At 51.1% G+C, this 24,513-nt stretch overlaps 1 protein-coding gene across 6 annotated transcripts in view; it reads left to right on the top strand.

The window, feature by feature from the left end:
* PER1 (period circadian regulator 1) overlaps positions 1-21,228 on the top strand; it is a 34,636-nt gene extending 13,408 nt beyond the window's left edge. For 3 of the 6 annotated variants that reach the window (XM_063138392.1, XM_063138393.1, XM_063138390.1), the window contains 23 exons: positions 2,021-2,092; positions 4,384-4,830; positions 5,213-5,311; positions 5,809-5,963; positions 6,092-6,213; positions 6,876-7,077; positions 7,525-7,570; positions 8,054-8,196; positions 8,816-8,894; positions 9,282-9,388; positions 9,654-9,807; positions 10,075-10,183; positions 10,295-10,426; positions 10,597-10,705; positions 10,834-10,975; positions 11,268-11,395; positions 11,853-12,053; positions 14,488-14,736; positions 14,864-15,588; positions 16,492-16,666; positions 17,752-17,944; positions 18,593-18,743; positions 19,376-21,227. In XM_063138392.1, the coding sequence (XP_062994462.1) occupies positions 4,577-4,830; positions 5,213-5,311; positions 5,809-5,963; positions 6,092-6,213; positions 6,876-7,077; positions 7,525-7,570; positions 8,054-8,196; positions 8,816-8,894; positions 9,282-9,388; positions 9,654-9,807; positions 10,075-10,183; positions 10,295-10,426; positions 10,597-10,705; positions 10,834-10,975; positions 11,268-11,395; positions 11,853-12,053; positions 14,488-14,736; positions 14,864-15,588; positions 16,492-16,666; positions 17,752-17,944; positions 18,593-18,743; positions 19,376-19,621 (3,921 nt within the window). In that variant the 5' untranslated portion in view covers positions 2,021-2,092; positions 4,384-4,576 and the 3' untranslated portion in view covers positions 19,622-21,227. Of the gene's footprint in view, positions 1-2,020; positions 2,093-4,383; positions 4,831-5,212; positions 5,312-5,808; positions 5,964-6,091; positions 6,214-6,875; positions 7,078-7,524; positions 7,571-8,053; positions 8,197-8,815; positions 8,895-9,281; positions 9,389-9,653; positions 9,808-10,074; positions 10,184-10,294; positions 10,427-10,596; positions 10,706-10,833; positions 10,976-11,267; positions 11,396-11,852; positions 12,054-14,487; positions 14,737-14,863; positions 15,589-16,491; positions 16,667-17,751; positions 17,945-18,592; positions 18,744-19,375 lie in introns of all 6 variants that reach the window. The other 3 variants (XM_063138394.1, XM_063138391.1, XM_063138395.1) reach the window with 2 other exon arrangements.
* Positions 21,229-24,513: the final 3,285 nt, after the last annotated feature.

Here is a 24,513-nt window from a genome sequence, read left to right as displayed (position 1 = left end):
GTGAAGGGGAGCCGGCGAGTGGGTCCTTCTTTGCTAGGCGCAGGATGTTGTGGGGGTGTGTGGGGGACTCTGATTTAATATCTGCATGCTGGAGTAGTCTCCCCCTAATTCTTACCCTCCAGAGGGGTCAGATTGCAAGTCCTATAATCTCCAGACAGCATAGCCAGGGTGGCTGGGGTTGATGGAAGTTGTAGTCCAACACTTCTGGAGGGGGCGTCTACCTATTTCTTTGTATTGGCTGATGAATATTGCTCAAGCCACAGTCTTGGGTCCTTTTGCCTAGTGGTCCTTGAGACTTCGCCAGTATAGGCAGGGTGTGTGGTTTGTTGACATTCTCTACGTAACACGCCCACACAGGCGCACGCGCCCTTGCTTCTAACAAGTTCGTAGCTTTATTTCAGCATGCAAGATCTCTTGCTTTTTAAAATCGTCAATTTGAACAGCATTCACTTTATGTATGAATCCTCTTAAATCAATCTAGCTCTGTATACAGTAAGTTTCATTTTCATTGAATTTGAATGTAATGGCAGTCCACGTGATTCGGGGACTTTGGTGCAAACAAGCCTCGTTTCTCAAAACAGCCTCAAAACAATGGTTTCTGATTTGGGCTTGCCAGACAATTGCAAGCTGCAGGTTGTCAAGTTGGACATCCTGAAAAAAACAGGATGGCTTGATGCGACACCTCAACTGAGCCAGCAATGACCACATGGCCAACATGCTTGCTGACATTACTCTCTTTACCCTTGCTGACATTTCTTTCATTGCTCTCTTTTCGTGTTCAGCCTCGCAAACATCATACATTTGTAGTTGTTGGTGAAGCTGATACTGAAAAGAACAGGCAACTTAGGCCATAGCTAGACCTAAGGTTTATCCCAGGGGTCAAACCTGTTCATCTAGGTGACACACAGGGGATCCAGTGCTCAGGCAGGGGCGATCCCAGGATAAACCTTAGGTCTAGCTGTGGCCTTAGTGCCCTCCAGATGTTTTGGACTACAACAAGTTGTGGTCAAGGGGCAGTATCCACTACTGGTAACCCCCACCCACTCTAAACAAGTTGTGCTAGAGGGAATGACCCCCAACACAGCGGGGGAAACAGCGAAAACTACCACTTCCAGAATGGGACAGGTCAGCATTGCTCCCTTCCTTGAGTTTCTCTGACTTGTCCCATTCTGGTAGTTTCAGTTAGTTTCTGGCTGTGCTAGCTTTTCATTCTTCTAGTGGTTGTTCCTGCATGTAGTCCTTAAGGTGCCACAAGATTCTTGTTACTTTGGTTCAACAGACTTCACTGGGCTCCTTATCTAGAATTGCAAAGCCGTGGTCCAGCCACTTCCACCTCAGTTTAGTAAATTCAAATGCCTTGTCTGTCCAAGGAAATGTGTTCAGCGCTGAAAGAAAACCCAAGTAAACGTTCACATTCCTTTCTAATAAGTATGCTTAAGTTCAAAGTCTGACACACACACACACCTTGTCCCAGGAGGCAAGTATTTGGGGCATGTTCTGGTTGGTGTAGCTGTATGCAAGCTTGTAGATTTCTTATTCGGCAGAAGCAAAGAGCTCTGTGGCTCTCAAAAATTGCATGATTCTAACCTAAGTTGGTCATTTAAAAAAGTCATTTTACCTATGTAATTACGTCTTCTTTGGGAGGGTTGTGGAGACCCAACATAGTTCTTACTTAGTCACCGGGAGTTCTCTTTGTTCTGAAATAGCCTTCCTCAACCTGGGGCGCTCCAGATGTGTTGGACTACAACTCCCAGAATGCCCCAGCCAGCTGGCTGGGGCATTCTGGGAGATGCAGTCCAACACATCTGGAGCGCCCCAGGTTGAGGAAGGCTGTTCTGAAATGTGTAGAATGTACCACTGTGGCTTTAAGCACTGCCACTTAGAACTTAAGAATGCATTTGCTTACCGCAGACTTCATGGATTCCTTTAAAAAAAGTGCCAATGTCTTCAAAAGAGAGAGGTAGCAAGAGCAAACTCCTGATGGGCCTGTTTTGTAACGTTTGCTTTATTCACCCGCTAGGGCCTTGAATCTTGGTTCCTGCGTTTCTCCATGGGGAGCAAAAGCGTTACTCTGGCATGTGGGGTCCTTGTGGTAAGGCAACACAGCATCCCGGTCTCAAGTGCAGAACAGCCCCCTTTTAAGAATGTGGCTTCTTTCTTTCTAAAAGATGCTGACTAAAATGTTGATGCACATGTTATGGGAGATGTTGGACAATGCTGAGTAGAGCCGGCCTTTCAAATAGGATCCCAAGCACAGACCTAAAACACCACCTAACTTGGTGTTTTAAATTTGTAATTGTGCATTGCTGCTGTTTTTATCTGGTTGAGCTTTTATATTGTATTTTATATTACGGTTTTTTATACTGTTGTTTTATACTTTGAATGTTTTTAATTTTTGTGAACCGCCCAGAGAGCTCCGGCTATTGGGCGGTATAGAAATGTAATAAATAAATAAATAAATAAGGTGGTGGGGGCAGAGGAAGGAGAGCGGGGCCCTTTTTTAGCAGCCCAGCTACAGGACGGACGCAGCAGCTTTGCCATAAATGCTTTGTAAACAAGAATCTGTTTGGTTTTTAAGATTAAAAATAGTGTCCACAATTAGAAGAGCTAAATATAGTAAGGCTAAGGTGTATTATCTGGTCTGACAAATGGGCCTTTCTGAGGAATAGAAATCTTGTGTGCGGCCGGGGGGGGGGGGGGAGGGGGGGGAGGAGAAGATGAAGAAATGCACCAGGAATAGACTTCCCTCTTAAATACATTCTCTCTCTCTCTCTCACACACACACACAGGGGATTTAGATGCAATTGAATAACTGCTGCTTACTTGACAGAAAAACCTCTCGCTGCATGGAGAGGAGGGGGGAAAGCAGAGGGAACTGGGCCATGGTTGCTATGCCAACCCATCTTAAATGTTTCCAGGGTAGCAGGATTGTAACTGGATATTCTTCTACCTTAGTAAACTAGCTAAACATTTTTAAAAACCAAAAACCAAAACCAAACCAGTGCTTTTAAATTACTACTTTTTTTTTTAAAAAAAAAAATTGCAACCAATTCCTTCGGATATCAGTGTTTTGGGTTTGGCATATTTTAATTTTATTTTTTGGCAGGGATCCTGTGCCTTGACCTTGGTGGCTGTGAATTCAACAGATGCAGCTTTCTCCCCAGTGTGGAGATGCATTGATGGGGGAAACCTCTTACTGTTGAATTTCAGCCAGCCCTGCACAGTTGATAAGATGCAATATCCTTGTATGTATGTGTATCTATATAATACATCCAAAGACAGCCTGGGTTACTATCTTAACTACAGTGTGTTAGATGGGTGTCTATAACGCTCTTTTATTTCTCCAGTTTCTCTGTGTGTGTGTGTGTGTGTGTGTGTGTGTGTGTGTGAGAGAGAGAGAGAGAGAGAGAGAGAGAAAGATTTGCCTCCCACCACTTTCTAGAAGCAGATATTAATAAAGTAAGTTAAATACAATAAACCTCATTTCCAGACTCTTTTTTATAAAGCTTGGCACTGCTGGAAAAGTTTTGCAAAACAGAGTTAACGTTTGTTTGTTTTCCTTATCTCCTAAGGTAAAATAAAGGATCAGTGTACCCAAAATTCATGAAGGTTGATTAACCCTTCACACGTTTGGTCCACCATTGTTAATCTGGCTGCTATAAAAGGCCACAGTAGAAACCCCAAGTTGTGGCTAGCTTGGGGTTTTCCTTGAAGTTTGCTTTGATCTGCCTTTGTGATTGACGTGTGCTGCAGTGGCGGGTGGGAGAGAAGGAAGAGGGAGAGGAAAGACGCACTTGGTGTCCGAAAGAACAAGGCAAAATCAAACACAGTTGTGGGATTTTCAGAACTTGGATGTGTAACCGTGAGAGAGCCTGGGGTGGATGAATGGAAAGGCTCTTAGGATCTCCTTGCCATCTCTTTATAAACCAGGAATGCCGGCCAGGATGAGAGCCTGTTACATTTTAGATCATCTTCATTCCTTCTGCCCCTGCTCTCGAAGGCATTAGGAGTGCTTCCAGCCACGAAATGCTCACGTATCTAAACCCAAGAGCAAAGCTTCTGATGCTGGGTCAGATAATTGGCCATAAACCCCATTACTTAGTAATGTGCTTTGGTTTCAGGCTGCAACAGCTGACATCTGATGCTTCCTCAGTAACTTGGTGAAGAGATCTTGCTACGGGTTCCGTGTGGAGGACCTGTTACCATGGTTGATCAGTGCAGCTTTTCCATATCAGCCTCCATGCCTAGAAGTGGGCTCCGGCCTCTCCCGCTTTCTATAATGCCGGCCAGCATACTTGACACCCAGCATTTAATCCAGAGTCAGACTTATCTGAATCAGACTTTTCCACGCTATATTTTGTCCCCATCTCTCTCCCCTTGTAGGTATTACCTAAGACGCGCTTGATTCTGTTCAAGTCCTTTCTGCACGACGCCGGCTAAAGAGGGCTCCTCTTCGGCCAACGCGTTTCCCTTTTAAAAAATACTTGTCACTGCTTTAGCAGCTGTGGAAGTCCCCACTTTTTCCGCACCCTTCCTCCCGGTTCCTCAAGGAGGCATCCATGTCCTGGAACCAATCATGAGCACCGGTTGTGAGCCCGGGCAGAACCATTTTGAGAGCGGAGGTGGTGTTGGAAGTGGCAATTCTGGAGCCCCCAGGAGAAGCAGAGTCCAGCGAGGGGCTGAATCCCAGGGCCAAGCCAATGACGACATGGACGTCAACAGTAACGGGTCCAGCGGCAACGAATCGCACGGCGATTCCCATAGCAGTTCCCGCAGCAGCGGCAACGGCAAAGACTCCGCTCTCCTGGAAACCACCGAAAGCAACAAGAGGTATGAATTAGGGTTGCAGGCGTGTGGGGCTGGCCTTCAGGAACTTGGAACTCACCTCTCCCTTGTTGCTGATGACCTGTTAAGCATAGGTCTCAGGACTTCTCTCTTTGTGAGCTGGGTTTTAAAAAAACACCATGTCATTGTAGGGCTGGTTTTTGTACTTAAGCCATGACAGCACAGCTCCTGCTTCCCTTCTGGTGTGAATGACTGTAACTCAGTGGTTGCCACGCTGGTCTCAAAGGACGGGAGCTGTCAGTGCAGGTCAAGTGGGCTCTCGTGGGGCAAACACAGGTGCATTACTACGCAAGCGATCGTGTTCCACCAAGCCGTACTTTGAGCTGCCACGCAGGTGGGCTAAGCAACGTTCTGCATCTCTCCACAGCTCAAACTCCCAAAGTCCTTCTCCTCCCAGCAGCTCCATCGCCTACAGCCTTCTCAGCGCTAGCTCTGAACAAGACAACCCGTCCACCAGTGGCTGCAGGTAAGCAGAGGCTTGGCTAGGGCGGGGCAGGAGAGGGGGCCCCTCCATCATGGGGCCTGGCTTTAGAAGTGGGGGAACAAATTCCAGTAAGTCCTTGAATATAACTGAAACGCTGGGGGTGTGTTGGTGAGGAGGTGGAACTAGGGGGGAAAAAGTCTTTTCAGTGTATATCCATGTCTGAATGCTCCATTCCTTCAGTTTAAGCATACTGAGAGTATACATAAGATGGCTGTTTAGCCCAAACTGGCATTTTTTTTACTTCTTAAAAATAAATAAATCTAGCCAACATACTTTGAGTTGGTTTGATTTCTTTCTGCATCAGGCTCTTGGAAAAGGTGTGTGTGCGTGTGTGTGTGTGTGTAGATGCAAATGAACGGAGGAGCTGGAGAATAGTGGAGGTCGGTTCAGCCAGACTGAGTGGATCCTTCTTAGGGGTCGTAGTCTGCTGTGCAGCTGATGTGACCGGAGGTGTGTGTTTTTTATTTGTGCCACGGTAGCAGTGAGCAGTCCGCACGTGTGAAGACCCAAAAGGAGCTGATGAAGGCGCTGAAGGAGATGAAGATCCGGCTGCCCTCGGAGAAGCGCAGCAAGGGGAAGCCGGGGACTCTGGCCACGCTGCAGTATGCGCTCTCCTGTGTCAGACAGGTCCAAGGTAGGCTCTGTGGCTTTTGGGTGCATCTAGCTTGGGTGTATCTAACCACAGCAGCCCGTGAAGCATCGACAAAAGTGTGGGTCCACACCTCTGGCTTCCCCGTTGATCTGTCCTTCCCCGCTTTTTAGCCAGCCAAGATTACTACCAGCAATGGACCATTGACGACCGCCAGCCCTACAATCTGGACATGTCTACTTACACCATTGAGGAGCTGGAAAACATCACGTCAGAATACACCCTCAAAAACCCTGTGAGTATTCAGTCTTGTCCTTTGTCTCTCCCTCTCCCTCTCCCGCCCCCCCCCCCCCCCCCGCCGGCCAGCCCCGTGTTGCTCTGAGTCTGTACCTGGGCAATCTTGCCTCTTGTTAAAGAGGTGCTCCTGGCTGTGTGCCAACGTGGGGTTCCTGTGCTATCATGCACGCAGGCCTCCTCGATGTTTTCAGCGTGGACATGGCAGGCCAGCTGAGTGCGGTTAACTTAACCGAGTCCCTGGCAAAGCAGTAGGAATGGCCTTGCTGGATCAGACTGTGGCTCACATGTCCCAGCATCCTTTTTAACAAGTGCTGTGCTTAGGCAGTGGCCTTTACCCAATTATTTCCTTCCAATGTCTGCTAATCTCAGAGATAGACTGTTTAGCTATCCTGGCTTGAGGACAAGCTCCAAGGTTTGCTCTTCATTGGTTTTTTGGCCTTAGATCAGGACGGGGAATTAGGGGCTCTTCAGGTTTGGGGGGATGATAGGAGTTGGAGTCCAACAACATCTTGAGGGCCACAGGCTCCCCCCTCCCTTTGCCCTAGGAGATACCAATTTCCACTTAACCTCTCTCAGTGGTCCATATTTCTGGGGTGGGAGGGCTCCCTCTGTAAAACAGCTTCCGTTTCCCAACCTTTCCTGCTCCTTTTACCCTCAAAGGATACATTCTCGGTGGCCGTCTCTTTCATCACCGGGAAAATCGCCTACATCTCAGATCAGGCGGCCTTCATCCTGCGCTGCAAGAAGGACGTCTTCAAGGGGGCCAAGTTTGCGGAATTCCTGGCACCGCAAGATGTCAGCATCTTCTACGGGTCCACAGCGCCGTACCACTTGCCCTCCTGGAGCGCCTGTGCCTCTGCCAGTACGTGTTTTCTCCGTAGATTTACTTTGGGAGGGCAGCAAAAGCCAGCTTGTAGCCAAAGCTGGGCCTCAAATCCCACTTTGGCTTCAACAAGAGTTATAGTCAAGGCTGCCAAGGACCCTTCCCTCCTCTAGCGGTGTCCAGATGTGTTGGACTGTAACACTAGGCTGGGGAAGGCTGCCGTAGAACAATAGTAACCAAAAGCAGCAAAGTTCCTCTGTTTGCTTTCCCCAAAGTGGTTCCTCCGGAAGGGCTGGAAAATTCTGCCTGGCCTCAGTTGTTGTTGTTTTTTTTAAAAAAGCTTGCTTGTCAGTTTCTAAAGCAGCTAAGAATTGGGGATCAAATGAGGAACTGAGGAAAGTGTCAGTTTCAAGTTTGCACCTGTTTGTTACTAACCCTCCAATTGCATTTCTCTCTCTCTCTCTCTCTCTCTCTTGTTTGCTGCAGCTGCCATGGATTACACCCAAGAGAAATCTGTCTTCTGTCGCATCAGGTGAATGTCGTCTTCATAAGGCCCTGTGCATCCATAGCATTTTGAAGATGGCAGGATATGAACTTTGCACACAGCAGAGAGAATCCGGTCTTTCCCATCAGCCATCCTACCAAACACTTAGTCTGGCCAGTCCCCGAACAGTCTGGCTAGCTGGCCAAGGGTTATACGGAATGCTTAAAAGTTTTACAGAAAGGACACCTAAAATCAGTGACATGTGCAGAGAGCAGAGCCCCAGAGCTCACTTTGGTAGAGAGAATCCCTCCCTGCTCATTAGCTGGTGAGAAGGTTGGACAGTGCTGTCTCTCTCTCTCTGTCCCCACCCCAAAATCAGAGAGTATAACTGAGCTGGAGAGGAGGGGTGGAAAGGGTGGGGTGGGGGCACGGCGCCTCCCTGGTCCCCCCTTCCAGTGCCACATCTGTTGCTGTTCTGGTCGTCCTGGTCTCCTCTGGCCTCTGGTCTTATTGCAGGCATTTGTTTCTCAGCGGAGGCCACGAGAGCGGGCGGGAGATGCGCTACCACCCCTTCCGGCTCACCCCTTACTTGACCAAAGTGCGTGACTCAGACAGCGCCGAGGGACAGCCTTGCTGCCTGCTCATCGCCGAGCGCATCCACTCAGGCTATGAAGGTAAGAGAGAGGCAGCGTGTATCTTGGGTGTGTGTTTGTGTGTTAGTGGGGAGGGTGTAAGAGGAGAGCAGTCCGTCATGTAGTCTCTAGCTCCCCATTTCAGCTTGCAAATTTGCAGCGGTGTTTGCGTTGTTGGGAATCCGTTCAGAAATTAAATTTGTACACCGTGCGTGACCAAATCTGACCACAAGATGGCGGGAGAGAGTCGCTTTCTCCAAACCGATGCCCTCCGGGCCTGTTGGAATGCCACTCCTGAGGGATGATGGGAGTTGTAGTCCAACGCCTCCAGAGGGCATCAGGTTGGGGGGGGCGGGTGCGAAGGAAGACCCTGTTAACTCGCAGGTCCAAAGCAGATGCGACGTGCAGTTGTTCGGATATTACTTGTCCTGACGAATACAAGTAGAGGAAAGATTTGAATGGAATGGAGGAACTCGCTGTTGAACACCTTCCTCTGTTGGTCCATTCAGCAGGCTCTTTGTGGATGCCTTAGCATGCAGAGTCAAAACCTAAACGCTTTACAGAAACAAAGGGGGCGATTTTACACATCTGTGGGGGGGGGGGAGTGTTGGTTGCTCTCAGAATGGTTTGCTTTACGTGGGTTGCGTTTTTTCTGCTCCAGCTCCCAGAATCCCTCCTGATAAGAGAATCTTCACCACCAGACATACCCCCAGTTGCTTATTTCAGGATGTGGATGAGAGGTAAGGAACTCTGGGATTCATGAGAGGAGGAGGGTGCGTGTGGGAAGGTGGCTTCAGCTTTCCCTCTTAGCTGTGGAGAAGCTTTGAGTTGACGTTTGTCCCCCCATGACTGTGTCCGGTTGTGGGGCTGCAGCCCTGAGCAAGGACACCCAAGAATCACATAAGGAAACAGAGCACTTGCCCATCCATCACCATGGTGGGCAGGTATTTTGGTGCTTTAGATTAGATCCTTCAGCTTCGCCTTCTATCTGTGTCCATGCCTGTGTTTCTCTTGGGTTACAAGGATAATGGTTCTGCTTCTTTGGAGTCAGATGATCGCTTTAAGGTCCGTAATGCCTGGCCTTCGCACTGCCCCGTCCTGATCACTGTCTGCTCTCTCATTTCCAGAGCTGCCCCTCTGCTAGGCTACCTTCCTCAGGACCTAGTCGGAACCCCCGTCCTCTTCTACTTGCACCCAGAAGACCGGCCTCTTATGCTGGCCATTCACAAGAAGAGTGAGTACAAAATGAAGGGGAGCAGAGGATGGGAGGGTTTTTTGGAATTCTGGTTGAACGTCTTAATTGTCAGATTCACTGACTAAATCTGTAGAAACCTTCAGAGGAGGAGGGTTGATAAAGGGTGCTTGAATTGCCCTTCACCCAAAGATATCCAGGCAAATCCAGTTATGGTCTGTGTGGAGCATCTTTTCAGCCCAAGGGAATTGTGCTTGCAGTGGCTGCTGTGCCCTCTCTCAACCGTCCCTTCCTTCCTCCTGCCTAGTTCTGCAATATGCCGGCCAGCCCTTCGACCACTCGCCCATCCGCTTCTGTGCCCGCAACGGCGAATACGTCACCATCGACACCAGCTGGTCCAGCTTCGTCAACCCCTGGAGCCGCAAAGTCTCTTTCATCATGGGCAGGCACAAAGTGCGGACGTAAGTAGCCAGCGATCACTTCTGGCCTTGGGTACCCGGTGTCTGTGGGAGGAGGGAGCGCCTTATTTCTTGCCCCCTTGAATCTGAATGTCATTTTTTGGAAAACGGAAGGTTTAAGCAGAGAAGGAGTGGAGGGGGCAGCGTCGAGATGTTGGGAACCTGGGAAAAGCCAAATAACTGTGAGGTAGCGCCAAGAGCTGACACCTTCCACCTCTGAGGAAAGCACACGTCACCCTAATCCCAGCCCCACCCCTCTGCTCTCTCCAGGGGCCCCCTCAATGAGGACGTCTTCACAGCCCCCAAAGCACCGAAGGTGAAGCCTGTGGGACTGGACATCCAGGCATTGTCAGAGCAGATCCACCGGCTCCTGCTACAGGTGAGGACTTCCCTTCCCGCCCCTGAGGTTTTTCCTCCCTCTGGCCTCTCCTTCCTCGCATCCCCAGCCCCTCTTCCGTGGCCTCATCCTGCTCTTCCCTCCTCCTGGCAGCCGGTGCACAGCAACGGCTCCATGGGCCTGTGCAGCATGGGGAGCAATGCTTCCCACGAGCAGTTTCTGAGCATCGCCTCGTCCAGTGACAGCAACGGCATCCCCAATGAAGAGGCACAAGCTGTTCGGCCGGTGAGTGCGGAAATGCCGGGGCGTCTGCGGTTCACATGGGAAGGGGCGCTGAGCCTGGGCTCTTGGAGGCTTGGCGCCCACTTTGCATCCACCAGGGCACACCTGGGGGCTTCCCCCTTGGAGTGTGGGGCTTGGGGGCTGCGCTGACTGTTCTTCCCTCTCGATCCCAGATGACTTTCCAGGAGATCTGCAAGGACGTGCACATGGTGAAGAACCAGGGCCAGCAAGTCTTCATCGAATCCCGGGTCAGGCCCCAGCCCACGAAGCATTCCCAGCCAGGTGAGAGAGCTGGCCGTGCCTGACACGGCAGCTGGCATCGGCGTGGCCCGCGAGTGAAGCCTTCCCCTCTCTTGCCTGTTCTGTGGAGCGCAGCGGCTCCGGTCGTAACCCTCCCTCTCTTTCTGTAGCTCTTGAAGCGCCAGTCGGACGCCACGTTCAGCCCACAGTCGCTCAGAGGGAGCTGGACAGGGAACCGGGAAAGGCAGCCGCGTCTGAGGAGCCCTCTAACTATTCCTACCAGCAGATCAACTGCCTGGATGGCATCATCAGGTGGGCACCTTGGAGGAATCAGCCATTAATTTAAAAACGTATCAGTTCCTTAGGGCAGTATCCGCTGTTAGTCCTGCCTAGAGTAGTAGGAGTATGAAAGTAAAGCTACCTCCTATTGTTTGAGGCCAACAGCACAATAGCTTTCTTATTTTGCTTGACTACCCACTGGGAGCAGGAGTGGAGTTCGGTGTAGGGTCCTTTCTGAGTCCTGTTCTCCCCCACCCCAAACCCACAAGTAATATGCCTTCTCTACTAATCTGCCTACTCTGCATTTTCCCCCTCTAAAAACCAGGTATCTAGAGAGCTGCAATATCCCAAGCCGCGTGAAACGAAAATGCGGCTCCTCCTCATATACCACGTCCTCAAATTCTGATGACGACAAACAGAAAGCGGGCGAAGAGGTGGCCTCTCCCAGCAAAGGTGATTTTCCTTCCCTGACCTGTACTTGATAGCGACCTCCAGTTTCCTGCTTGAGGTGTAGCTTTCCCGTCCCGTCCCCCCACACACCCCTTTCCTCTTTCCGCACAACCTCAGCTTTGCTCGCTCTCATTTTGTCTGGACCCTGTATATATTGTTCTGCTGCTGAGGCTGTGTAGACAGCCAGGGGGTGGAGGGGACACTGCAGCTTTTCGGGGGGCCTGTTTTAGGAAACGGGACTTCCCCCTCCTCGTTGGAAGGGCTCTTGATGCTGGCGGTCAGCCAGACGTGCTCCTCCAGGCTCCCTCCGAGCCGCGATCCCTTGTGGCGTTGCCACGCTGATGTCAGGCCGCGCTTCGGCCTCTTGACGCCCTTGCCGTGCCGGTCGGCGCTCTTGAGGGTCTCCGGGTGCCTTGAACCTCCTCCCCCCATGCTAATCCACCCTTGTCTCTTTGAACAGATGCACTGGAGGAAATGCTGCCGACCCCGGAGAGCCAGCCCAAGAGGGAAGAGCCTGGGACGGCAGCAGCTGCCGTGGTGGGAGGCCCACTCACTCCGCTGGCCTTGCCTAGCAAAGCCGAGAGCGTGGTCTCCGTGACCAGTCAGTGTAGCTTCAGCAGTACCATCGTCCACGTGGGAGACAAGAAGCCCCCCGAGTCGGGTATGGGAGGTGGATGCCGTGTTTTTCTGGGGAATCGGGGGAGGGGGCTGGGGGGTTCTGGGAGGAGGAGGGAGGAGCATAGTGTTTGGGGAGGGTGGGAGGGAGGGGAAGGTGGGCACTGGAGAGTCCTTTCACTGCTTCAACTTGGGGTGGGGCTGGTAGGCCAAGAGGCGGGTCCCCTCCATGCACGGCATAGTTGGCTCCTGGAATTCATGGCTAAATGGCCATTGGTGCACCCGGTAGCATCCGCAAGCTTTAAAGCAAGACTCGGAAGACGATCTTCCAAGGCTGGGCAGCGAATACAGGAGTGTTTGTGGACGTGACCCATGGAGGTGGCCCCTTCCATTCAGCTGTGGGAAAAGGTCCTCCTCCCATAGACCCGATTGTGGAGGCAGTTCGCTTGGGCACTTGGGGCGTGGCGAGCTTCTGGCACCTGCCTTCTGCAGCCAGGAGAGGACTTGCTCCATCTTTTTCTTCCCTCCTTTGCCAGTAGCCAGTGGCTCTTTTCACGCCAACCCTTTATTCTCAGTATCAGGTCAGTTGTTGCGGGAGCGTGCAGCATTTCCAGGAGAATTGTAGAAAGCCTTTCTTCGGGGACGCAAAAGCCCCATAAGTTTTCCGCTGCTGCAAGCAACGTCTGGAGCAGTTTGGCGACACGACCGTAGGTGGAACGCCAGGGACCCTTCACATCCAGAATTAGATGCCTTGTTAAGACTCCTGCACCTCCCAGTGCGCGTCCACCTCTGCCAGCATCGTTTTGACTGCCTGTGAATCTTGCTTGCCGTTGCACTTCAGCCTTAGCTGAAGGGATCAGAGAACCAGGCGTTGTCATTTCATCTTGACTTCCCACAAGCAGAGGGAATTCCCCCCCCCCCCCCGCTTCTAATTTTCTATCTCCCCCCTGCCTGCTAGGATACAGGCAGATTCCCAGTGGAACTGGCTCCATTGTTCCCAACTTCCGTTCCTGTTCCACCCCACCCCACCCCACCCCACCCCACTTCATCCCAGCCCTGCTGGCTTTTCTGCACCTTTTGCAGTACATGCATATACAGGTTTGGACTTGGCTTGTCGCTACCTTCATCCTCTTTGCCCACGTCCGACCTCCGGTTGGAATACTGCAGGTTGTGCTAATCCTGGTGATTGTTCCTGTCTTGCTACCTTACTCTGCATGACGGGGAAGCTGGAGAATTGAGCTGGAAGAGGCAGCTCCGATTATTCACCCTGTAGTTTCTTCCCACCATGGAAGACGTTAGCACGATCCACATCCTCCCACGCTCTTTCTTTTGGGATCGATGTTGCTTCTTCTCACCTTTGTGCTCAGAGCAACCTTTGTCTCCCTGGATGACTCAGCCGGCCTTTCCAGACTGACTTAACATCCAGCCCATCTGATATTACGCTAATCTCTAGGTTGGAACCATTCTGCGGATTTGATCTCTTACAGTTAGCTGCTAGAAACAGCCTCTGGATGAGTATTTGGGCATACAGATCTACCATTTGAAGAATTTCAGCCCTAAATATTACGGTGGCCATTCCACTAATTCGCCACAGACTCCTTTCTGAGACTCTGAACAAGAAGCGTAGCTCACATCAGGCAGACCTGTTTATAAGACCAGGCGATGTTCAGCATGTTGCGTGCAAGGTTCCAGGTTGCACAGGGCTCTCCTTCAGGCACTGGTGTTCAAACTGAGATCTTTTTTTTCCCCTTAATAGTAGTATGCATAATTATAGATATATAGATATATATGTCATGTCTGCATAGATAGATAAAGTTGTTACCTGCCTCAGCTGGCTGGTAAAGCTATGAGGCGTTTAAACTTGAGGTTTAAACAAGAACTGTGACCTAACCAGCCTTTCCCCTCCCATAACGCAATTTTCTCCTCAATTTTTTTTTTTTTTTTTTGGAAACGTCAGTTCCTGAGAACGACATTTGTGGCTGCTTTTTTTACTTTCTCCCATGCTGTTGTTTGGATGCTTCAGGGAATGGCTGGCAGCTAGGTTCTGGGCTCTATGAGATCTCCAGGATCTGCTAGAGCTGGATTTAACCTCGAAGAAGATTCTAACCCCCCCTCCCCTATTTGTTTCCTTAACTAGCAACAAGTTCATATGCGTGAGATCTTATTAATACGGCAATGACTGTGACCAGGAGGCATTGGTTGGCTGCTGCAGCGTGCTTAGAACCCAGGCTGGGGCTGACTAAAAGAAGCAGAGGGGCAAACCTATCCCTGGCATGCAGTGGGGCTGGCAGTAAAAGAGTGTGTGTGTGTGTGTGTGTGTGTGTGTGTGTGTGTGTGTGTGTGTTACAAAGAAGCGTGGGTTATAAATGCTGAAAATGAAATGCCATGAGTTGCTAGGGGGGAATACAACGACCCTGCATTCAGGAGAAGGCCATTGCTTTGGTTAACCTTTCCCCTCTTGTTTGTCTCTTCCCTTACAGATATTGTAATGATGGAGGAGGCGGCGCCCAGCGCAACCCCTCCAGCCCCTCTGCCCAGCGTGACCCCAGACCGGGAGCAGCAGTATCGCAAGGTGGGGCTGACGAAGGAAGTGCTCTCCGTCCACACCCAGAAGGAGGAGCACGCCTTCCTCACGCGCTTCAAGGACCTCAGCCAGCTGCACGTCTTCAACTCCCCCTCGGGGCGGAGCTGGCAGGAGCGGCACCACGCCAGGCCCCATGCCGAGCGAGGTAAGCCTGGTCTGGCGACAGGCAGGAGGGAGGGGGGGATTGAGGTGGAACTGGGCCGAACCGGGGGCGGGGGGCTTCCCTCATACTCATTCTGCCTCCTTTTTCTTCTTCCCTTTGGGTTCCTCAGGACACAAAGGCCTGCGCCAGGGCGCCCGAGGAGGCCCAGGTTGTCGCGGGCGGAGCAGGAAGTCTAAAGCCAAACGCATCAAGCAGCAGAACAAGTTGTCGGACAGCACCAGCTCCCCCGCCCCCTCTGCCTCCCCGCCCCAGCTCCTGTGTGCCCCGGGCTCTTCCTCTTGGCCTCCTTCGGGCAACTCCCAGGCCAGCCTGCCCAACCTGCCTTACCCGACCGTCATGCCCACTTACCCTATCCCAGTCTTCCCCCCACGAGCCGCCGCCCCCTCTCAGAACCCACTGCCTGCCCCACAGTTCCCCACTTCGCTAGTCACCCCCATGGTGGCGCTCGTCCTGCCCAACTACGTTTTCCCCCAGCTGAACAGCCCTCTCCCCCCGTCCTACTTCCCCGGCGCGCCCGTCTTCCCCTTCGGCCCTCAGCCAGGGAGCGCGCCAGCTCCTGGGCCCGCGGCGGCCACGCAGGTGCTTTCCCGGCCCTCCACCCCGCACTCGATGAGCCAGCCCGAGCGGGCCGAGTCGCCGCTCTTTGAGTCGCGTTGCAGCTCCCCCCTCCAGCTCAACCTGCTGCAGATGGAGGAGATGCCCAAGCCTTGCGACCGCCAAGAAGCCGTCGCCAGCAGCCAGGCCAGGCCAACGGGGCCCGCCGCGGACTGGGCGGCCGTTAATGGCGGGCAGGGCCTGGCGAACGAGCTCAGCGCTCAGAAAGAGACGTGCATGGTAAGACCCGTCAGCCCCCCGCCGTGTGCTCTCCCCCTGCCTTGGCGCGCAGTAAACGGGGGGCACTCCTTGTTTGGAAAGAGGGTCGGGGGCAGCTTGGGATTCATCCTGCCTTTAGCAAAGAACTGGGTGCTTGTCAGCTCTGTCCTGAAGAGGTTGGAAAACTAGTTTGCTCTTGTTCCACTCTCAGTTTAACTCGGATCTTTAACCGACGTTAAACTTTTGAGGTTCAGGTGGTGGTTTCTTTTAACCAAATCTGGAAGTTTTGTTTCCTAAAGGAGGAAGATGGGAGAGTAGCGCACAAAGGACACGGGGATTGGGACCCCAGGGCAGGAATAGGAGCTATGTAAGAATGGGGAGACTCAGCAGCAGGGAAGAGGCGCTCTGGGAGGGCTTCAGCTGCCCTTTCGCTCAGAAGGCAGGGCCCAAGACGGGCTCCCCGCCTCTGCTCTGGTCTTCTGGGAGAAAAGTAAACTTTTGCCCCTCCCAAATAGGATGGGGCTGGGGAAGGAAGCGTGAGGCCCTAGATCTCTGCAGCACTCTCCCAGATGGCAGGCCCACTCCTCTCCTCTCGCCAGGGGGCTGCCCCCACCCCTCAGTTGGTAGATCAGAGGGGAGGCTTGATTCACCCAGGCAGGCTGTGGGTCGCTTCAAACTCCCCGGTTGCTCCGAGTTCAGTGGCCAGCCAGACGCTCCCAAATGTGGGCACGATGGTGATAGCCGCTCGTTTGGTTTGGTTCTGGTGCCCAGCGCTGTGTGTGTTCAGAGATGCGGGCTCCCTCTGTTGTTGTAGCTAAGAGGGCTGTGAGCTTGAACGGGCCGCGAGGACCCTCCTTGCGAAGGGCGGCCGCTGAGTTGGGCCGGCTCTCACCCACTTCCCCCCACCCTTCTGCCCCCTCGCAGGCGGAAGCCCACGACTCCTCCAACAACGACGCTCTGTCCAGTTCCAGCGACCTCCTGGATCTGCTCCTGCAGGAGGACTCGCGCTCCGGCACAGGTTCAGCCGCCTCCGGCTCAGCCGCCTCGGGCTTCATGGGCTCTGGCTCCAACGGGGACAGCACTTCCGCCAGCGGCACCAGTAAGTCCACCTCCCTCAACGGGTGCGGCGTGAGCTTCCAGCGGCCGCGTTTCTGAAGAGCGTGAACAAAAGAGGGGCGGGCTGATGGGAGTTGCAGTCCAAACACATTCAGACGGTGCCAAGTTAGGCGGAACTCCAGGGGTGCGAAGGCGGCTGGTTCTCCTTGTTTGAGTTCCTGAGGTTTCTGCCACCGAGTGCCTGTTGCAGCCCTGTTGCCAGGCGGTTATGAGCTCTGGGGGTGGGGCTGCCTGCGCAGAGGCCGGAAATAACTAGGAGGTTCTTCTTATTGCCAATGCCTCAGGGCGATTGAGAGCCCAGGCAGCACAAGCTCTAACATTTCCTGCCGTTCCATGGGTTTGACCCTGACCTGAGTCTTTTTGCAGGCTCTCCCTGGCCCGTCTGCTTATTATGGTGGGGATGATTGCCTTTGTTTTGTTTTAAACCGACACTTCAATTTAAACACATTCTTAAGGTTGCCCTACAACCGATCTGTGAAGTGAATTTTAAATATAAAGTAAAAAGTACAGTTGAGCACAGATCTCTGTGATACAGTATGGCATGAAAGGCAATGATACAACCAAAACGCCAGGACAAATAAAGCATTATTCCACTGGTGCTGGGCAGACAGAACGCTCAGCACCAGGGCAGAAGGCAGGGGTGCTTTGTGGAGGAGGAGGAGGAAGGCAGTGCTTTAGCCTGCCCAGGGCCCAAGCCGCCCGGGGCTTTAAAACTTTGAATTGCCCTTGGACGTGGACCAGTAAAACAGTTGAATGTCTGTGGTGATGTTAACAGTTAGCACAGCCTTCCCTGAAGGCTGGTGCCCTCCAGAAGCGTCGGACTGCAATTCTCATCATTCCCAGCCAGCTTGGCCAAATCAAATCTTCGAAAGCAGCCCTACGTACAGTGTAACTGCATTGGGTTGCAGAGGCCTTGTGTGGATGTCCACAGTGCATGGATGGTGGGTGGGGGGATGCAGAGAGGGCAGACCTAGAGAAAGCCCCTTTCTTATAACCCCAGTCTGCCCGGAGACTCCCTTTTGGTGTCCTCATGAGTGTCTTCGTTTGCTTGCTTTCCCATCCGTCCAGCGAGCAGCAAGAGCAGCAATACCAGCAAATACTTTGGCAGCATCGACTCCTCGGAGAACGACCTGCGAGGCAAGAAGCGCTCCGAGGTGGAGGACAACGCGCACTTCATCAAGTACGTCCTGCAGGACCCCATCTGGCTGCTGATGGCCAACACCGACGACAAGGTCATGATGACCTACCAGCTCCCTGCCAGGTGAGGGGGCCAAAACGGGGCTGCGATTCCTGCGTGATCCACCTTGCGTGGAGGGCGGTGGGTGGCCTTCGCTTCTCCCAGGCAGACCCCTTCCAGCCCCCCGGGGCCCTTCTCCCACTGCTCATTGTCTCTTGACTTGGAATCCCTTAATCCCAGCTGTGAGGTGACTCAGTCGGGAGGGTTACTACCTGCATCAGGTAGTCCCAGGTTTGATTTGCCGTGAAGGTTGCTCACAGGGCCGCTCTCACAGGCAGGCTAACCAGAACTGGGTTGAGTTAATTTACAAACCGTCTGAGCTGCATTGCAAAGTGCATGTCGGGAGAAACTGGATTTAAAATGTGCAAACAGAGAGAACAAGAGCTGAAACAAAGGCACCTGCTGCTTTTGCTGTTACCATAACTTAGGAATACGGTCTGAACAAATGCCAATAAAAGTGCTAGCTTTTGGCTTTGTTGCCATGGTGGATTGAATAGCTGGCAAGGAGGGGCAACTTGAGAGAGGCAGAATTTTTATTGTTTTCCAAAACTGTCAGTGGGGTCATTTCTTTTGGTTCTGGCATCACACCATGGCAGGTTCTCATTCTTTTGACACGGACATCTCTTTCTGTGTCAGTTTCCTGACCCATTTGCCCACCTATATTCCCCGCAGGGACATGGAGAAGGTGCTTCAGGAAGATCGGGAAAAGCTGAAGCAGATGCAGAAACGGCAGCCACGATTCACAGACGAGCAGAAGAAGGAGTTGGCCGAAGTGCACTCCTGGGTCCCTAAGGGGATCTTGCCCAAAGCGATCAATATCACGGTAAGGAGTAGAATGGTGCGTTCTGGGTGAGGAGGCAGCAGGACGCTGTAGGAGCTGGAACAGTCTGTCTGCCGCTCAGGGAGTGTGGATGTTCTTCAAGGGCTTGTTACGTCCGTCTTTGCTCGTGTGAATATTTGCTTAAATGAAAGCAAGGGGGTCATATTTCTGCATTGCTCTATATTTCGTGTAATAATTGTGTCCGTGGGCTCATCTACACCAAGCAGGATATTCCACTATGAAAGCGGTCTATAAAAGGCAGGAGCCACAGCAAGCAGCATATAGCAGTATGAGAGCAGTATATAGTATGTCTCAATGGGCCCAAACCGTCGTTAGTGCACTATAAAGCAGCAGTGTGGCTCCTGCCTTTTATATATCGCTTTCATAGTGGAATATCCTTCTTGGTGTCGATGAGCCCCATGTTGGTCTAAGCAGAACATCCTGTCTGAGAGCTCTGAAATCCGCAGGGGAAACCTTGGCTTTTCAGACTGGACAGAGAGAACAGGGTGTCTCGGCTTGGTGTGCAGGACAGAGAGAGCTGAATCATCACTTGTCAGCCGTTGAACCCGGAGGCAATAACCAACCCCACTCACCATGTCTCCCCCTTCTCTTGTTTTGTTTCCCCCGTGCCGCAGGCCTGTGTGGACTGCGGAAGCAACCCATCCTCTAAAGTAGCCCCTCTGTACGATGTGGAGATCCAGGACATGGACCTGAACGGCATGTTGGAGCCAATGGAGGAGGGCAACGGGGCGCAGGCCTCCCTGCCGTCCTTGCCCCCCGAAATGGCCATGGAGGAGGAGGAGGCTGGCGTGGAGGCGGGAGAGCAGACACCTCCAGCGCAGGCGGCGGTGAAGGACTCGACCTCAGCACCCAGGCACTGAACTGCGTAGATCCCTTTCCCAAAGCCGGGATGGCTTCGATTTGCTCTGAGCCCGGGACGCTGCTGAGCAGTGGGGCCCAGGCGCAGAAACGTGCCCCAGCTCCTTCGAGCGGCCGCTGCCCCGCCACCTCCTGTGGCCATCATATGACTGCAGGGAAGAGGCAGGCGACGCACGTTGTGGGTGTTTGGGGGCCTGCGTGGCCCCCATGTCTACAGGAGAGAACCGCATAGGAGCACCAGCTTGGTTCTAACGTGGAACCCCAGGCTGGCCTGGCTCCAATGGTACAGAACGCCCCTCCTGACCTTTCTCTACTTCAGCTGGACCAGCCGCCCCAAACCTTACTTGCCTTACTGAGGATTTGGACCCAGACAGCCCATGACATTGGGGCAGGGGGACCCGGGTTTTTATGTATTTATTTTTTGCAGAATTGTCATATGTTGTTGTTACTTTTTTTTACCGATCTGCAGCTGTGCTCTTTGAAGGGGCCGGTTTGCAACACTGATGATGATGATAATAATAAAAAAAAGAGTAAAGTGAGGCTGGCCTACGGACAATGATCTTGACACACCCTTTCTGTGTCCCCCCCCCTTTTTGGTACTACCCCTTTACCTTGAGATATCACCAGAGAAGGAAGCTTTTTGTCTCACTAGTTGTGAACATCCTTCAGTAGCTAACTTAAGCTCGCTCTCGGCCTGGAACCAGATTTGGAGACAGTGGAGTGAGATGGGCAGAAATCGTTAGAGGGCCCTAAAACGTTATCACCTCTCCATTGAGACTGGCGCCTCTCCAAGGGACAACACCGCTACGTACACCCCACTTTTATAGCTCATATTGTCAGCGCTCCCTGTAACCTTGCCTGGAAAAACAAACAAACCTTGCAGCTACACCCCCCCTTTTAAAGAAATGTTTTACCGAGAAGACCAAAGAGCTTTTTTCTTCCTGTGACTGCAAAAAGGAACAGCCCTGAATCCACCTGTTCAGAGTAGCTGACCTCCCACTACTTTTCTCTTCTACCTACTATTTATTTGAACCATTTATATTTTCCTTTTTTTAAGAATAAAAAAACAGAATGTCTGTCGGGCAGGTTGCTAGTCAGGAATTTAGGCTCAACGGGATGCGGTTTTTGGTTAGGTCTCTGAATATTGAGGTGTGAAGAACCATCAACTTCCCCTGCTTTTCGGGGACATGTCACCCACCCACCCTGTTCCTGTGTTGCTCCTTGTCTTGCACCATAAGTTGAAGCTCTGTTCACACCGTCCCGTGATGTGGGGGTGTTTGGCTTTCAATTCCTAACGTTCAACCATCCTTTGAAATTTTCAGTTTACATCAATGCCTGACATTCCACCTGTGGTCGACTCCTTTTCCCTCGTCTTCCTTGAAGAAACAGGTTGCAGCAATGCACGGACTCCTTTTTCTGTGCAGAGCTTGACAGCACATTAAGGAATTGACATTCAGTGGGTCTGCCTTTTTAATCTATCGATGAATTAAATTAATCCTACCTACGGCAAAGGCTTGATGAAGTTGCCCCTTGCAAGGGGCCCAAAACAGCTGCGTTTCTAAGCACGGTAATGTAGTGTTTGCTCACCTCTAGTTGATGACACCATGAGGAATTTTAAAGCCTTTTACCTCAGCCTTCATCAACCTGGGGCGCTCCAGATGTGTTGGACTGCATCTCCCAGAATGCCCCAGCTGGCTGGGGCATTCTGGGAGTTGTAGTCCAACACATCTGGAGTGCCCCAGGTTGAGGAAGGCTGCTTTAAACCTGATTGCAGAATTCCTCAACTCCATCCCCTCCCCAAGCCAAAGTATCTTTTATGCCGCAGTTTACCCTTCTCTGGTCTGGTGCCCTCCAGAGGAGTTAGATTACAAGTCCTATCATACCCATATCATGGTTGCAACACATCTGGAGAGAGCACCATTGGCGAAAGCGGATTTTTAGGATTGCACTGAAGGCTATTTATGCTTATTACCTGTGACTTTTACACCAGCAGTTCTTTCAAAAGTACTTTTAAAAGACATTCAATCAACCTTTCTCTTCTGCCTCCTCACCCATCTGCGCACTGTTAACAAGGACAATGTTCAACGATTCAGAAGAACATACACGGGTCAATCATTTTTCCTCCACAAACAGTCTGACAATATTCCTTCTGCGTTGGGATGGGCTGCACTGCGTAACATGCTCTGAAGCCCAGCCCTAAATTATCATGGGCTGAGCGGCGTATTTGCTGTGGGCCCCTGAAGTGTGGTGACCAAAAAACCTGTCGGCGACCCAGAGTTTGAGAACTGTTTGTCTGAATCCACCCCTGGACATCCTTCATGCTATCTTTGCAATGTCCCTTTAAACCTATTTTCTCTCTCACCACTAAATCATCTTCCAGATCTGAGCACCCAAAAGTGGTTTGTGTGTATTTTGTGATGGCTGAAAAAAATTAGCAACTGGCAGCTCATGTGAACCATTTTTCCCCCTTTTCTGTAATAAGCAGTGTCTGCTTTTTCCTGGAGTAAGAATTGCACTACTAAAGTCAATGTTAGTTGGACAGGGAAATACACAATCACACAGCCTCTCTAGCATATCTTAGAGCAACAAGCGAGTGCTCTGGAACAAATGGCCACCTGCCCCTGGATTGGCTCTCGGAGGGTGGAGGGGGGCTTCGACTTACCAAATATATTGCTCCTTTTTATGTAACTTCAAATACAAATCCAGGCAGAAGCGCATGTACTTGTTTTAATCAGAGCCTGTCTGTTAAGGATTGCATGCATTCATTTGAGCAAGGACCACTTCTTTACAGTAAAGGGTGTGATTATTTGCAAAGTATATTGTTTCCTTCACCTCTTCCTCCAAGAGAAATTTCTGCCGATGGACCCTCAAAACCAGTTCTCATTGCTAGAATTGTCCCACAACACTTGACAGAGACAGGAACCTTATCCAAACCTGGCTGATCTTACATTTCTTGGTTTAGAGCTTTAATTCCCCCTTGTCTTTTTTTTCTAAATTTGGTGGGGGGCACTTGGTGGATGTATATTGGTACATGTGCCTTACAGCAAGTTGCTAGAGGAGCATTGAATTTAAAACATCCTTACTTTCTGGATTTGGTCTGTCACCTTTTCCTGCTTCTGAAACAGTGGGAGACTGACTACCCTTAATGGGATTTTAGCTTATCACTTGAAAGACATTAATTGTAAATAACATGGTTTCCCTGTCCTCACTTTTGCCCCACTGAAGAAAGTGTACATAATCTACATCAGGGGTGTTTTGCACAGAGCTTTCGCATAATTTGCCACCTCTTCTTTTCCCTGGAATGATTCAACCCACCCACCCTCAAAATACCCATTATTGTTGGCACTGTTCGGTGCTGACAACAGTGGAGCAGGAAGGCCAAAAGAAATGTGTTTACAATGTGTATTTTTTCTTTGTCGATAGATTTTATTTTTGTATAAACCCACAGAGTTCCCTCTCCCCCTCACTTTCGAGGTGTGTGTGTGCACGCATGCACGCATATGTGGAAATCTCTGTACCCTCATTTGTGGTGCAATTTCTGTGAACCTGATCTGTACCCGAATAAAGGCGCTTTTGTCTTTTCATTCACTGCGTCCAGGGCATGCTTTGGAGAAGGGGAAATAGGCACGGAAGAGCACGGTGAAAGGGCGTGGATCAGTGATAATATCCCAGTGCTTTCAGATGCTCTACTCAAGAGGAGCCCCTCTTTTGACACTTGGGGAATTATCTCCCCTAGCATGAATACTAACATGCTAGTATTTGTGAACCGCCCAGAGAGCTTCGGCTATTGGGCGGTATAGAAATGTAATAAATAAATAATAAATACCATTTATACCACACTTTTTGGGGGATGTTGATTATAATAGTTGCAATGACAGAAAAGCAATGAATTTCCCAGGAAACGGCCTTAGTCCATCTACGCCAGTGTTGTCAACACTGACTAGCAGTAGTTGTCTCACCAGGGCTTCAAGCAGGAATTTTTCCAGCCCTACCTGAAGATACTGGGAATTGAACTTTTACATCCAAAGAAGGCTCCACCACTCAGCTATAGCTCTTCCTGCAGTAGTGCAGGACTATGCAGCAGCTGTTTATTTATTACATTTCTATACCGCCCAATACCCGGAGCTCTCTGGGCGGTTCCTCTGCTCCTTCCCCTGTGCCGTTGTACATGTAGATTGCATCCAGAAAGCGGATCTTCATGGACTAGGGGGCGGGATACCTTCTACAGCATTCCCCAACCTGGTGCCCTCTTATTATCAATCCATCTATGAATTTATGATTTGATTTGTACCCCACATTCTAAGAAAACTGGTATTCAAGGCAGCTTACAATAATAAATAAACTTGATTAAAATAAATCCATTAAAGCAACTAAAAACACAACCCTAACCCTAATAAAAACAGCATCCAACCCAAGGCCTGCCACATCAATAGGTCTTTGCCTGCTGCCAAAAGGACAGCAGAGGGGGGTAAAAAAAGTAACCTCTCTCGGAAGGGATTTCCAACAGCCTGGCAGCTGTGGATGTACTGACTACAATTCCCATCATTCCCAGCCAGCAGGTGGATAGAAAAGTAGACCGGGATCTATGGATAGATATCACAGTAGAGTAGCCAGGGATATTGCTTAGCAATACCAGAGAAAGCTGGGCGTCTGTGTCGTTCTCACACCATTGCCCAATTAAGCTGCAGGGAGGGAATCAGGGTTGACTTTGTGTGAGAAGGAACTCCAAGCCCAGGTCTGGTACTAAAGCCCAATTCTTGCCCTGAATGTGCATTCAGAAGCAGCCAGATCCTTAGAATCAATTTATAAGTGTATGCTCTACTCACGTTCCATTAACGATTGGTGTGTGCGTTGGGTGGGTAGTCAGAAAGCTGACAGCTTCTAGATCTGTTCC

The sequence above is a fragment of the Elgaria multicarinata genome, chromosome 11 (genome assembly GCF_023053635.1).
Source record: "Elgaria multicarinata webbii isolate HBS135686 ecotype San Diego chromosome 11, rElgMul1.1.pri, whole genome shotgun sequence".
NCBI classification, from domain to species: domain Eukaryota; kingdom Metazoa; phylum Chordata; class Lepidosauria; order Squamata; family Anguidae; genus Elgaria; species Elgaria multicarinata.
This window is presented reverse-complemented; position numbering and strand designations above follow the sequence as displayed.